General features: G+C 41.5%; 1 protein-coding gene across 24 annotated transcripts in view; it reads left to right on the top strand.

Moving 5' to 3' along the window:
• The window catches only part of LOC138835420 (endogenous retrovirus group K member 18 Env polyprotein-like), a 40,857-nt gene extending 27,760 nt beyond the window's left edge, over positions 1-13,097 (top strand). For 16 of the 24 annotated variants that reach the window (XM_070033979.1, XM_070033975.1, XM_070033977.1 and 13 more), the window contains 2 exons: positions 1,501-1,721; positions 2,808-4,761. In XM_070033979.1, the coding sequence (XP_069890080.1) occupies positions 1,501-1,721; positions 2,808-3,103 (517 nt within the window). In that variant the 3' untranslated portion in view covers positions 3,104-4,761. Of the gene's footprint in view, positions 1-1,500; positions 4,762-10,599 lie in introns of those variants that run through there. The other 8 variants (XR_011374612.1, XR_011374610.1, XR_011374613.1 and 5 more) reach the window with 6 other exon arrangements.
• Positions 13,098-14,882: the final 1,785 nt, after the last annotated feature.

The raw sequence follows: 14,882 nt of genomic DNA, 5'->3' as shown, positions 1-14,882 counted from the left end.
GGAATCCGAAGTGGCAAAGTGCAATCCTTGCACTGGAGAGCTGAAAAACAGCACTCAGGCACTAAGTTCAAGTCCAGTGACCAAGGGAAATGTCAAGGTTGCGTTTACCCTAACATAAAGAGGCACTCCTGGGACTTTGGCAATAATGTTTGGCTCTTCTAAAATTGATCAGAGCTGGAGGTCATGGCAAGCTACTTTATAAGCATGCATAACTGGGCAAGAACTTGTCAACCATTTGTAATAGTTGGCTGTAAAAGGCTGAGGTTGTGAATTGTGGGGAATAGCTTAAATCCAAACTGCTCTGTATGTGCTTAAAACCCTAATTGGCAGTAAATTCTGGGCTGACACTAACCAAATAAATTTGTTTAAGAATAAAATATGAAATTGTTAGGACCAGATCAAAAGTAAACAGATAGGGTATTAATCAGAACAAGGAAGGAGAAAATTCAAATTTAACTGAGACAAATAAGTCCCAGGTAAGCAGAGAAACATTGGTATAAACACCAAAATAAAACAAAATTGTGGTCTGATAATTACTAAAAAGATCATTTATATCAGGATTTAGACCAAATGTTAAATTTTCAAAGATAAGGGCTTAAGTAGAGAGTTAAGCACCAGGAGCTACACTAAACATCTGTATTCCAAAGGATGGCCTGCCTGTCCCACCTAGGCTATTTGAGGAGCTAAACAATGCTTTCGCCCATTTGGGGAGGTAATGTTTTCCTAGGATTTCAAGGTAAGACTTGTCCCACCTCCAGGCCTTGAAGCTGGGTGCAATGCCCCCATCTCCAGCCTGGATACCAGGATGTCTACAGGCAGTTGTGTGGACTCAACCACCCTATTTGCCTTGATGCAATTTGTAATCACTAACTGTTCGATCTGCTTTTATAACTTGTTTGTCAATTACAAAACTGCCACTGAACACCTACAAGTGGAACTTCTTATGGATCTTACCTTTAAACATCCTAGACTATTTAAATCTTTTACAAACCAAAGTACTAAACAGGCTATGCTGCTATAGCCGCCCCCCAAAAGGTCCATACAGTTATGAAAAGTTAAAAAATTATGCCTAAACTCTAGTTTGGAATAAAATGTAATTAGTAAAAAGTTGTCACCTTGACAAACTACCCCACACCATATTCTAAAAGCCAGTGTACAATCAGAAAAATATTAGGAGAGTTTACTAAAGTTAGTCCCTAGGTAAAACTTCTTTAATGAACCTGTGTAGACTAATGCCAACTGTTTACACACCCATAAAACATTTAAGCTTCAATTATTAAAGAAACAAAAAAGGGGAATCCCCAAGGGAAACTTTTGCCTTAACCTTATTTACTCTAAATTTTTAAAATTGCACTCAAAGTGATCCTTTCACTAAAGCTGAAAAGCATTTTATCCCTCTAGCACCACCTCACTATCTATTCCCATATGGTTTAAAAAATTTAATCAATGAAGACTAAGACTAATGCCCCATAAGGGAAAACAGCGTTTCTATCATTCCAGATGGATCCACTGGCAACATCTGGGTCCCTTTTTGACTCATCCGACCTCCAGAGAAGCAAAAACAACACAACACAACCCTGAGGAAGAACATCTAGTACGCAGCTTTGCAGACCTAAGGTTGAAGTCCGGAGGAAGCCATCATCCTTATCTTAAGAAAACCAGCTTGACCCCAGCAACATGGGGTCAGAATAAGGTGTTGACACAAGACCGAAGCCACCCTGGTCAGTACAAAAACCCCTAGAATACCTGAATATCTGTTTTGGCCATGATTGCACTGCTTGTGAATACTTCTGCAGTGAGTAGTGAACATGCATATTGGGCCTATGTCACTCACCGACCATTGTTAAAATTAGTGGATTAGCTAGACCAAGGTCCGGTGGCGTATACAAATGACAGCATGTATTTTCCTCCACCATGGGATCATGCAGACCCTACTCATCCAGGTGAGGAAGGCATACCTTATATTATTTCCTTAGGATTTGAGTCTTTACCACTGTGTTTAGGGACATCACCTTGCTTACCAACCAGAAGACAGGTATGGGCATACATCTTGCCTGATGATAAAATCAACAATCATATGGGGCTATTCAGCACAATTTCCTTAAATTTTATTGGTAAGGATCATTCTTATACAAATAAGACTGGGCGACCACCTAACCTAGTATGCCAGGACATTAATTATTGAATTTTGTTTATGTTTCTATTCAGTGGTCTCAGTGTCAAAACCCTAGAGGAAAGATTATACAGCATAATGATAACATCTCATTTATAGATTGAGGTCCTCATGGATGTTTCATTGCCAATTATTCTGAAAAGCATGTTGGTGATTGGTATACTAATAATTCTTCTGATGGTGACGTCTATACAATGGAGTTATAAATCATGTAGAACCCATTGGCTTGCTCACCTGACATGATGGAGGCCTTGTGCCTCGTAGGCCACATATAAATTTCAGGGGACACTTAGGGCCTGAGCAGTGGCATGTATAAAACTTGCCACCCAATTTTATACAACTCAGAATTGGATTGGTCACTTTACTAGGGCCCATGAGGCAAATTATACATTTTTCAGGAACCATTCTTCTACTCTACAGGGTTGTATTAAACTTTCCTATGTCCTAGCCCACAGGGACAGTGTCAATCAATGAGAACCCACGCAGCCTGGACTCTTTACATGCTTAAATCATACTATTTCTTTTAATATGCCTTCTCAGTCTCTCCTGATATTAAGATCTCGCTTAGGGGTCTGGGTGCCTGTTAACCTCACCCGACCTTGGCAGGAGAGCCCCACTGTTGGTTTGTTGACAGGAGTCTTCCAGCAACTGCTGAAGAGAACTAGGAGATTCCTGGGTCTGAGTGTAGCTGTGATCCTTGAAATGACTGCTATCACCATGACTGCTGCGACTGCCGGAGTGGCCCTGCATTCCTCCATCCAAACCAAGGACTTTGTAGAGAAGTGGCTGGACTGTCACCAGCTATGGACTCATCAGCACAATATTAAACAGGACATTGATTCCCGTCTGAACACCCTGCAACACACGGTGCAGTGGATGGGAGACCAGATAATTGATCTGCAGAAACAGCTAACCTTCAAGTGTGATTAGAGCTCAATAAACTGTGCATCACTCCTACTTGATTCAACACTTCTAACATTACTTGGCAGGGACTTCACTACCACCTGCCGGTCTTGCAAGAAAATTTGACTTGGGACATCCACTAGTTACAGCAGGAAGTCATTGAGACTTTCTTGGCACAACTCCCTGGGGTGGGATATGAAGGTCTGGCTGAGGGAATTGCATCTGTGCTAAACCAATTGGACCCTCGAACCTGGTGGCACAGTTTTACCCATAGTGTTTCTACAGGATTGATTGCATTATGTCTTGTCAAGATATTGCTGTCTACATTCCAAAATAGTTTCTGCAAATCCCTTCTGCAAAAGATCTCTTGCTTACAGTTGTACTTAAAAAACAAAAAAGGGGGGAGATGTCAGAGGCATCAACCGGCATAACCCCATCTGTTGCTGTTTCCACAGCGGGATCTGGGAACACGATGTGTGGTATAGGCAAGAAGGGACTACACCATGTGGGTATAGACAAAATTTATTGAAACATCACATGCTTATATACAGCACACAAGCAGGAGAAGTAAATCTTCAGTCAGGGGCAGAGAGTTAAACAGTTTTATGGGAGCACAGACAATGAGAGTTTAAACAGAAAAAGCTAATCCTTGTCAACAAATGTGGAGCAGTTCCACTAAACAAGGTTGTAAAAGTAGGTAAAGCACAGGTGATTTACACATGGGGGGGGGGTCTCCAGGCATTGTTCTACGTGGTTAAGTAGATGAAGCACGAATGCTACTTTGAGCAAACCGTTACCTGAGTCTTGCACCGGGGCAGAACCTTTGCCCAGCATGGAGGAAAGGGTGTCCCTTCCTCCCCGAGAAGAATTGGTAGTGGTCCTGTGGCTCAGGTGGTAGGGCACTTGCTTTCAGCTGAAGAGCTGAGGGACAGCGTCCAGGCCCAGAGTTCAAGCCCCACAACCAACAAAAATAAATAAATTGGAAGGAAGGGATGCATGTCTGTATGCACCCTCAGGGCACACAGGTGCTCAGATGGGGTTTTGCAGGCCTATGCCTCCAACACCCATATGAACCCCTCTCCTTCTGCTCCAGATCCAGCTCCCAGACCTTAGGCAGATTGGGTGGAAGGGGGCTGTGTCAGTCCTGGAGTTTTTCTCCGCCTCTGGCTGTGCCTGAGCAGCTGCAGGAGCCCTGGCCCATGCTGCACGAGGCAGCAACAACTGCTGCAGTCGCTGCTGCAAGTTTGGCCATTTGGCTCCACTCCTGCCTGGTTGCCCTGACACTGGAGGAGTCTCGCTGGCTCCTTTGCTGTTTCACACTGCACCTCCAGCCTAGGGATGAGCCCAGGAAGCTCGGCGCTGGAGCCTTTGAGGCCTGAGGTCAGCCACTGGAGGGATTTGGAGGGGCTGCCCTGCCTGCAGGGTCTGGCCTGAGGAGCTTGTGCCCCAGTCATGGCTGCTTGCTGCTCAGAAGAAGCGGCGGTGGAGCTGGCCTGTAGCCGGCTTGCTTGCTCCCTCCGAGGCTCTTACAGTTGTGTTACTGGCAGAACAATATCCCAACTGCTCTAGTACTATTTTATTGTATTTTAAAAATAAAAGACTTCATGGGCCCCAAAAGTGCTTTATGAAATATGACTGGCAGCCGCTATTTAAATAAATGTGAGAATTCAGGAGTTTTTCTTTTATCTTCCTAAGTGATTTTTTTTGTCTGTCTTGGGACTTGAACTCTTGGCCGGGGTACTGCTGTCCCTTAGCTCTTCAGCTAAAGGCTAGCACTCTACCACTTGAGCCACAGGACCACTTAGGTTTTCTGGTGGTTTATTGGAGATAAGAGTCTCATGGTCTTTCCTGCACTGGTTGGATTTGAATCTCGATCCTCAGATCTCAGCTTCCTGAGTGGCTAGGATTACAGGCAGGAGCCACTTGTGCCCAGCTCTAAGTGATCATTTTAAAGGCTAAGCATAATAGGTCACTCCTGTAGTACCATCTACTTGGGAGGCATAGATTGAGAGGACTGCAATCCAAGATCAACCCAGGCAAAAAGTGAGATCTGATCACAATCATCAAGCTGGGCTGATTCCAATAATCTCAGCTAGATGGGAGGCTGGTCCTGGGATGGGAAGAAAACAGGATGCCCTAACTTAAAAACTAAAGTACAAAAAGGCCGTGGTGTGGATTAAGAGTTAAACACCTGCCTAAGCATGAAATCCTTTGTATAAACCCTAGTACTGAGAAAAGGAGGGAGGGAGGAAAGCAGGAAGGGATATAGGGGAGGGAGAGAGATGTTATTTCATTAATTTTACATTTTTCCTAACACCATTCATTTTGAGTTTCTTTTGCTCAAGACTAGCACTCTGCCACTCAAGCCTCAGTGCCACTTCCAGCCTTTCTCTTTATGTGGTACTGAGGAACCAAACCCAGGACTTCATGTATGTGCTAGGCCAGCACTCTATTACTAAGCCACATTCCCAGTCCTTCTTTTATTTTGTAAGATGAGGTTTGGTTTTGTGTTCTTCTCTTGGCATGGAACTTAGGCTAGTCTCAACCTAACTTCTGACTCAGCCTCCTAAATTCAGAGATTGCAAACATAGACCACCATACTCAGCTCAGGATTCCTTTGAGAGAATCATCTTTTCAGAGACAGAGTTATTCTGTCTTCCTTGGATTGGATGGCCTTTTGCTTTTGGCATTGTGTTAATCCCATTTCTTGTCCTGATATATTTCTCCTTCTAGATCAATAGAAAATTTTCAGCTTCCCAACTTGAAGCCTATTGGTCTCATCCAATAATATAACAAAATTTGTGAATACCATTACCTGGCATCATGGGCATGCCAGCCAGCTAAAACTCAGCAATCAGATGGGCTTGGGCTTCAACAATGCAGGCATTTCTCTGCATAATCTGAAAACTGTCATAGATAATGTTGGTTTATTCCATCCTGTTTTCAGCTGCTTGCCATTCTGAGCTTTGTATGTTTTTGCTTTCTTTTATTTATTTATTTATTTATGTATTTATTTATTTATTTTGAGTCATAGGCCTTGATCTCTGGGCTTGGCTTGGGTGATGTCCCTGAGCTTTTCAACTCAAGGCTAGCACTCTACGACTTGAGCCACAGAGCCACTTCTGGTTTTCTGGTGGTTTATTGGAGATAGGAGTCTCATGGACTTTCCTCCCTGGGCTGGCTTTGAACCACGATCCTCAGATCTCAGACTTCTAAATTGCTAGGATTACAGGTGTGAGCCACCTGTACCCGGCCCTGACTGAATCTTGAAAAGAGAAGACAGGAATAGGTCAAGAGACACACAGTATCAAAATGGGGATGGGAGGGATCGAGAGTCCTGACTGAGCAGTGGATCCATATAAAGTCTGATCAGACTTACTCCAAACATGAAGGAACATCTTCAGTCTGGATGTGGGATGCCTATAAACATTGTCAGGGACATGAAAGGAGCAGGGTTGGGTTGAAGGTTTAGGGAGCACTGTGGGATGAAGTGTCATTAAAAACTCAGCTCTGGGGCTGGGAAGTTGGCTCAGTGGTAGAGCTCTTGCCTTGCGTGCCTGAGTCCCGGGGGTTCGATTCTTCAGCACCACATAAGCAAAATGGAAAGCCGGAAGTGGCGCTTTGGCTCAAGTGGTAGAGCACTATCCTTGAGCTGAAGAGCTGAGGGACAGGGCACAGGCCCAGAGTTCACACCCCACAACCGGACCCTCCCCCCCAAAATAAAACTCTCAGTTCTGACAGCACAGATCAAGTGTATGTCTTGGGAGTCCCCTGTTGTGCTGTGGCAATGCTCTTCCAGTGTATGTCTGCCTAGAGGGGGAGGTGTTTGCTCCTCATTTGTCATTAATTCTAGAGGACAGAGGAGCCCCATGAGTCCAGTAAACAGATGCTTTCTGGCAGCTTCACACAGTGTTTCCTCCAGGCAGCACCAGGCTCTTTACTTGCTCTGATGAGGCAGCTGCATATGGGTCTGCAGGAATTTCTTGTCAAGAAATTAGAGAGTCATTCATTCATTACTCTAGAACAAAGAGTGGCAATGCCTAACTATAGGTTGCTTTGTTATTCCAATGTGTGTGCTACTGGCACTGGCTTGTCTCTTCAGTCTGCACAGGCTCAGGACAATACTATAGTCAGCTCGGACACACCAGCTTACACCCAGTCACTACTCAGAATGTGATGTCAAAGCTACTCCTGGTAATAGATGACAAGGCTGTTTAAATCAGAATAAGATCACAGCAGAATGCACTACGATATCTTTTTGCTCCTCTGATTTTACAGCTTCTAAGCTAGTGTTTCCTGGCTTCCTATCCTTGTGGCCTAGTATGAGAGCCATCTAGGTTGTTGCAATGCATCAGCCAGGAGAAGGGTGTCTATAGTCAGAGTATGACACAAAAAATAGCATCTGTGGTGAGGTTAGACTTGGTGTTGGATTATAATTAAGCTCTTGCTGCAAAGCTGGGAACCATGGAAATGGACTGCCATTGTGAAATGGACATGGGATAATTTAGGAGACAACAAGGATCTGAGTAGCTCTCACCTGTAATCCTAGCTACTCAGGATGCTGTGATCTGAGTACTGAGGTTCAGAGACAACCTAGGCACAAATATCAGATAGTTTCTTTCTTCCAATTAACTAGCAAAAACGAACTAGAGCTGTGGCTGAAGTACTAGCCATAAGAAAAAGAGCTAAGGGTCAGCACTGAGCACCTGCTAGCATGAAAAAAATGAGAAAGACATAAGAAGGGAAATTACAAGGGAAATTACAAGAAACTTACTGTGAACAATTAGACCTCTAATTATCTTTCTTTTTATTAGCAAGTATTGGTTGTACAAGAAGGAGGTTGTGAAGTTCCCATACATGGATACAATGTATCACAGTCATACCCACTCCATCACCTACCCAGTCTTATTTCCAGTTAACACTAAAAAGCCAGAAGCAGTGAGGTAGCTCAAGTGGAAGAGTCCCAGCCTTGAGCAAAAAACTGAAGTGACATTACCAGGTCCTGAGTTGAAGCCCTAGGACAAGGACCACCACACCCAACAAAAATAAAATATTCCATGGGAATGAATGTAGATCTTGTAACATACAACTACAGAAAATAGTAATGTCTGGCATTGAGCTCCCTTAAATTATAAATAACATGAGGAAACAAAGGTCCAAAGTCTTTTTGAATAGCATTTTATTTTCTGAGGATAACAGAATAACAAGACATTGTTATTGTCTGTTCTGTCACATGGTGTTAGATATAAGTATGAGATACTCTGCAGGAAGAACCTCTGTGCAACTTCTGAGGAAACAGAAGTTGGCTGTTCTTTTAAGGGTGAGGGAAATACTTTGTATCTTTTGATGGCGGTGAATCTATGGGAAATCATCAACCTATTAAAAAAACTAGATATAGAATTATATCATCTTATATTAAGAAAGGTCATTAAAGGCACTTTAAAACTAAACAAAGAGGGGCTGGGAAGGTGTCTGAATGGTAGAGTGCTTGCCTCACATGCATGAGGCCCTGGGTTCAATTCCTCAGAACCACATAAGCAGAAAAGCAGAAAGTGGTACTGTGGCTCAAGTGGTAGAGCACTAGCCTTGAGCTGAAAAGCTGAGGGACAGCTCCCAGGCCCTTTGTTCAGACCCCATGGCCAACAAAATACATACATACATACATACTTACATAAACTAAGAATAAGAACTTTAAGAGCGTAAACTAATAGAAATGGAATATAACTTAAATAGCAATCTACAAATTTATACTGTTAAATTCATTGAGTACTTAAACAAATGGGGAAATTCAATTCTTTCCCATAATAGATTGTTAACTGAAGAATATAATTTGAGTGAGGGAATTTTGTGTAGATGCCTATTACATATCATCTAATAGAAATGCCATGTAAGCCAGAACACAGAAGCCTCCCACAGGACATAGTGCTGTCTGAAAATGAACTCATGGAAAAATGGTACAAAACCTCGTTCAGAAGTGATACTAAACTTTTTCTGTGTATATGCTGATCCTGGGGTTAGAACTGAGGGCTTGGGTGCTGTCTTTGAGCTAATTTTGCTCAGGACTAGTGCTGTGCCACTTGAGTCACAGCACCACTTCCAGGAGTGTTTTAGTAGTTTTTTGGAGATGAGTCTCATGGACTTTCTTTCATGGGCTGGCTTCAAACATTGGTCTTCAGATCTCCACCTCCTGAGCAGCTAAGGCTATAGGCATGATCCAGCAGTGCTGGGCTCCAAACTGACAATTTTCTCTCAAGAAATATCACTTCACACTGAAATAGTGAATCCAAATAGCTCATAATGGAACAAGGAATAATATTTCCAGAGCAACCTATAGTGGATCTATTCGCATATACTGTGACAGATACCAAATGTTCCCAAATCAAATCTACCCTAACCATTTTTCTCTCATAGACCCTTCTTAAAGCAATTTCAGCAGGTTTTGTTAGTTTGTTTTGTGCTTATTCTAGGTCTTGAACTCGGGGCCTGAGTACCATATCTATGCTCCTTTTGCTTAATCTTAGCATGCTACCACATGAGCTACAACCCATTTCCTTTCTTTTGGTAGTTTTTTGGAGATAAGACTCACTGATTTTTCCTGCTTACAACCTTCTGAATAGATGGGATTAAAGTTGTGAGCCACTTTCCCCCACCTTCATTGTTTACTTTTGTAGGAGCACATAAAGTACTTCCACCACATTTGTCCATTTGCCCTTCCCCTCACAATGCTACCCCCACCAAAAACCTTATAATAGATTTCTTAATCCCTTGATTAAAGTAAACTAAGCAAAGAGACAATTAAAAATGATATGCTATGTCTTAGGTTGCCTTGATCTTAGCAGAGTATCACTTCAAGTTAAAAACTGATTAACAAAAATTGAAGAAAAATACCGAGGAGACTCAAAATTGAACAAAGTAAATCCTAATCTTCAAGTTTCAGGTCTCCAAGTAAAAGGAAAGCAGAAACTGTTGTTGCGAGTTCCAGGTAACCAGTGAGGCTTGATAGTCAAATGTGATGTGTGATCCTGAAGTCTGAGGGGAGTATGAGCAGTATTAATGTATTAGTGTTTAAAATCCCTCACTTCAATGGTTATGCTGGGGTGAAGTTGAGAATGTCCTTGTTCAAGGTTTTGGGTATCATCATATTTATGACTTCATGAAATCCCATAACATCATGATGCCTCTTCCTGAAAATTCATTGAGTAATCCTAGCTACTCAGAAGGCTGAGATCTGAGCATCATGGTTTAGTTATCTCCAATTAATCACCAAAAAGATGGAAGTGGAACTGCAGCTCAAGTGGAAAATCACTAACCTTGAGGGGGAAAAAAAGCAAACAAGAACAGATTCTAAGCCCTGAGTTCAAGCCCTAGGAGTGGGGATGGGGAGAGTTTGATTGAGAAGGAAGACAAAAGACAGTCAAAGCCAAGAGTAAAGTAGGCCCTAAAAGTTCAGAGATTACAACCTAGAATGCCTTTAACCAAGGATGCTTGTCTTAGTTGGGTTTTTCTTATTGTGATTTTTATAGGCAAACAGCATTGAATTGGAGAAAAAATAGCTTTCTCAACCTAAACCAAATGTCAAAATGAAGAAAAAGCCTATCTTGCGCAAGCCTATAAAGCAGGAGTTACTGGAGGGGAATGAAGAAAGCCTAAAGAAGAGCTCAGCATCCCAGAGAATGGTGTGTCAGACCAGGAAAGCAAAGAGGAGGACCAGGAGCCAGAATCATCATGTGACCTCAACTCTGTGGATATGTGCAGAGTCATGTGTTCACTCACTAACTCTTAGGATTTTGTCATGGCTAGGACACTAAACTCGCTCCTTACTCAAATTTTCCCTTTCATCTGCTTGATCTCAAAACTTCTTAACTTGGGTGGCATTTTTTGTGCTTTTGAAAATTTTATTATTTCTCAAAAACAGCCTTTGAAGTGTTAAAAGGACATCTGGGTGAATAAAGTGGAAATATTCGAGTTTTGTTAAAAAAAAAATGAATGCACTGAGGCAGTTGGAAGACCATGGGAAGAGGTGTAATAAGAATAGTCTCTTCCGTGGGAAAAGTCTTAGCAGTTTTACCTTCAGCTCCATCTGTAAGAAACCATTAACATTCTCTATTAGTAGAGTTATTATTTGTATAATTAAATTTGGAATTGGCACTTGATGATCCAAATATTAAGTACCATGTCCCCTGAGCAAAGTTTAGGTTGTTTGATATAAAGTTGAAGAGCCTACAAGTTTAATTTTTTCTTTAATATAATAAGTAACAGACTATTTTTCAAAATCTACTTGGTATGGCGAACTTGAATTGCTAGGCCTGGTAATACTTTTCATTGTAGGAACAACTAGTTTTTCTACATAGCTCTTACCCTATACCCTGATGCCCTACTCTGCTTTGTTAGCCTTGTCCAATACTTTGGGATGTAGTCCTTTGGTTTATTTTTATCATTCTAAAGCTAGTCTCTATCATCATAGATATGTCAGAATTGGCATGTTGGTCTAAATATCTGGGAATAAATCTATTTCTTCCACTGTTAACCCCACAGACATCTTTAGGTAGAAAAATGTTGTTTCCTGCTCTTTGCCTTAGCACCATCTTCCTAGAAAAAACAGCACCATGAGAGCCAAGTAGAGGAAGCGAATGCGCAGGCTGAAGGGCAAAAGAAGAAAGAGGAGGCAGAGGTCTAAGTAAACCAGTTTGTGCACCCATCAAGGCCAGAGGAGCAGGAGGAATAAGGAATGCCATAGGCTGGGACGCTGAGATGTTGGACTGCATGCCGCTGTGATTTCCCAGTGGATCCAGAACTTTCATTGCCAAGATCATCTCTGAAAGACACACCTTGCTCATAACCAAGCATCCCCTGATGGTCCTGTGCCCCAGACCTGTGACATTCTGGACTAGTTCTGTTCATAGTTGTGGCCAAGTGTGACACATGTACAATAAACCATCTCTTTTGCTGTTGCAAGAAAAAAACAGAAAGAAAAATGTTGTTTCCTTATTGAAAATTCACCCATTTCAAATATTTTGTGGAAGTTTCTTTTTTGTTTATTGTTTTTTGTTTTTTGGATTTTGTTTTTTGTTTTGTCAGTCATGGGACTTTAATTCTGGGCCTAAGCACCGTCCCTCATTCTTCAGCTCAAGGCTAGCACTCTACTACTTGAGCCACAGTGCCACTTCTGGTTTTCTGAGTAGTTTATTGAGATAAGAGTCTCAGGGACTTTCCTGCCTGGGCTGGCTTTGAACCATGATCCTCAAATCTCAACCTCTTGAGTAGCTAGGATTGCAGGCTTGAGCCACCGGTATCTGGCTGGAAGATTTTTATATGTGGATTTATGGAGGGGTGTATTTGTTTTCTACTTTTCAAACCATTATTTAATGACCATTATTTTGGTATTGAGCAATTTTATTATTTTAATTTGGGGCATTGCTTTATTTTGTTATGTTTTTGCCCATAATGGTATTTGAAATCAGGGTCTCATACTCACCTTACTTGAAACACTGCTCAAGTCCAGCTCTTTGCTTGTTGAAGATGGAGTTGCAGACTTTTCTGCCTGGCCTGGCTTTGAATCACCATTCTCCAGATCTTAGCCTCCTAATTGAATTTTATGTGTTCAATAGTGTGGAATGTAAGCCAGGCATGGGAAGCTAACAACTATAATCCTAGCCATTCAGGAGACTGAGATGTGAAGTCAATCCCAAACATAAAAGTTCGTAAGTCTCTCAACTCTAACAAACTTCTCAGAAAAGGCTAGAAGTGGTGCCATGACTCAGGTGGTAGAATGCTAGCTTTGAGCAGAAGAAGCTCAAGACAGCACCTAATCCCTGAGTTCAAGCCTCTGCCTGTTGGGGTGGGGGGCAGAAGATTGGGTTTCAAACAGTCAATTGGAAACTCTTCTTCCCAACATTTCATGACCAGTCTTCCCTCTCCTCCTTCATAAAGGCCACAGTATTACAGGTTTTCTACCAGAGTCATAGAAACTGGTAATATTAAGTGCTTTTTGTTTTACATTCAATTCACTTTGGAACTTTAAAAAACTTCTATAACTTATAATAAAGATTTATACTATTGAAAAATAACTGATTTTTTGAAAAGCATAGAAAAAAATCTTTGTCAAGGGTCCCAGTGGATACTAAGGAACATTATTGGGAAATTTTTACTTGGTTGCTTGTCTGTTGAATCATTTAAACACATGTGGAATTTGGGGTTTTTCAACATTTTACCACCAAATCTTCAACAAACTACGTTGCCTCATTGGATTTTGCTTTAAAAATTATAAAATATTTTGACATGTTTTTGGTTTGGTCTTTTGGGGATTTTGGCTTTTGGAGTGCTAGTGGGCCAGTACGTAGGCTTGAATGGAGGTCTGGTATCTTGCTTAGATTATTTTGTTCAATGCAATCACTGTGTCATTTAAGTCAGATTTCCACTTCTGGCTTTTTGCTACTTAATTGAAATAAGAATCTTGAGGATTTGTTTCCTTGGGTTGGCATCAAACTGTGATCTTCAGATCCCACCTTCATGAGCAGCTGAAATTACAAGTATGAGCCAAACCCTGGATATATTGTACTACCTATAAAACCAAAAGATGGACAAAATTCTGAAGCAAGTGTGTATGATATGTATTTTACATAATTATATAGACAAATATAACCATGTAAGTGTGTGTGTGTGTGTGTGTGTGTGTGTGTGTGTGTGATTTTAAATGTGTAGAGGGAAATGAAGATGTATTGAGGAAAGATTTCACCTAGGTTTTTTCACAGACTGGGCTACAATACAGTCATCATCCCATCCATCTGCATCCTTCCCTAAGATATGCACATCCTGTGGTGGTATCATGGTTATTTTTTGTGTGTGAGAGCCACTACCGAGGCTTGGATTCAGGGCCTGGATGGTGGCCCTTAACTTTTGTTGTTGTTGCAAGGCTGGTAGTCTGCCTTTTGAACCACAGCTCAGCTTTCTGTCTTTTGCTGGTTAATTGGAGGTAAGGGTCTTTTTGCATGGGTTGGCTTTGAACTGGGATCCTAAGATCTCAGCCTTCTGAGTAGCTAGGATTACAGGCTTGAGCCTCCAGTGTTTAGCTTTTCATTATTACTTTTACAACCTACATACTCATACACATCCCTTGCATCCAAAAATCTGACAGTTCAGGCTAACTGACAAGATGTGAGGAAAGATGGCTGAGTGGATAAGTTTCCAAATGGGCATCTAGCCATATTAATATCATTTTGGTAGGTAACTTACCCTTTAGTGAGCACATATTTCCTCTTTCACTCTTTCTTTAGAAGTCAGTGAAATGTTTTTGATATATCTTTCAAATATTATCTCCCAAACAGGAGATAATATTTTAATATATTTGACAATATTTCAGATGAGGGGTCTTGGTTGTCTGGAGCTCTGTGGGAAGAAGGCATCCAGCTGGGCTGTGGGCAAAGAGCTGATGTTTTCTATCTGCTGGTTGCAGAGAAAAAGGTTTTCTTCCTGGGAAGGCTTTGAATCCAAACCCTCTGCTTTCAGGCTTCTGAGGATTACAAGCATAAAGCACCACCAACTGGCTCATTTTAGAAGCCTTAGTTGCTTTTCATTCATCCCTTTTTTCCTGCAAGGTTGATCTAGGCAGCCTGGTTGTACCTCATGATAAAGTGATTTTTATAATACTTTGCCTCTGCCATTTCTGAAACTTATTTCCTCAGTACTGGGTATATGAAGTTGATCTAAACCCAGTAACATTTTCCTTCTGAGATGTTAGGTAGCTTATTTAAATCATTTATCCTTTCCTTTGGCAAAGCAATCAAGATGTTTCTGTAAAACCCAATTT

This window comes from Dipodomys merriami, unplaced genomic scaffold (assembly GCF_024711535.1).
Source record: "Dipodomys merriami isolate MVZ:Mamm:240054 unplaced genomic scaffold, mDipMer1.0.p SCAF_2379, whole genome shotgun sequence".
NCBI classification, from domain to species: Eukaryota; Metazoa; Chordata; class Mammalia; order Rodentia; family Heteromyidae; genus Dipodomys; species Dipodomys merriami.
This window is presented reverse-complemented; position numbering and strand designations above follow the sequence as displayed.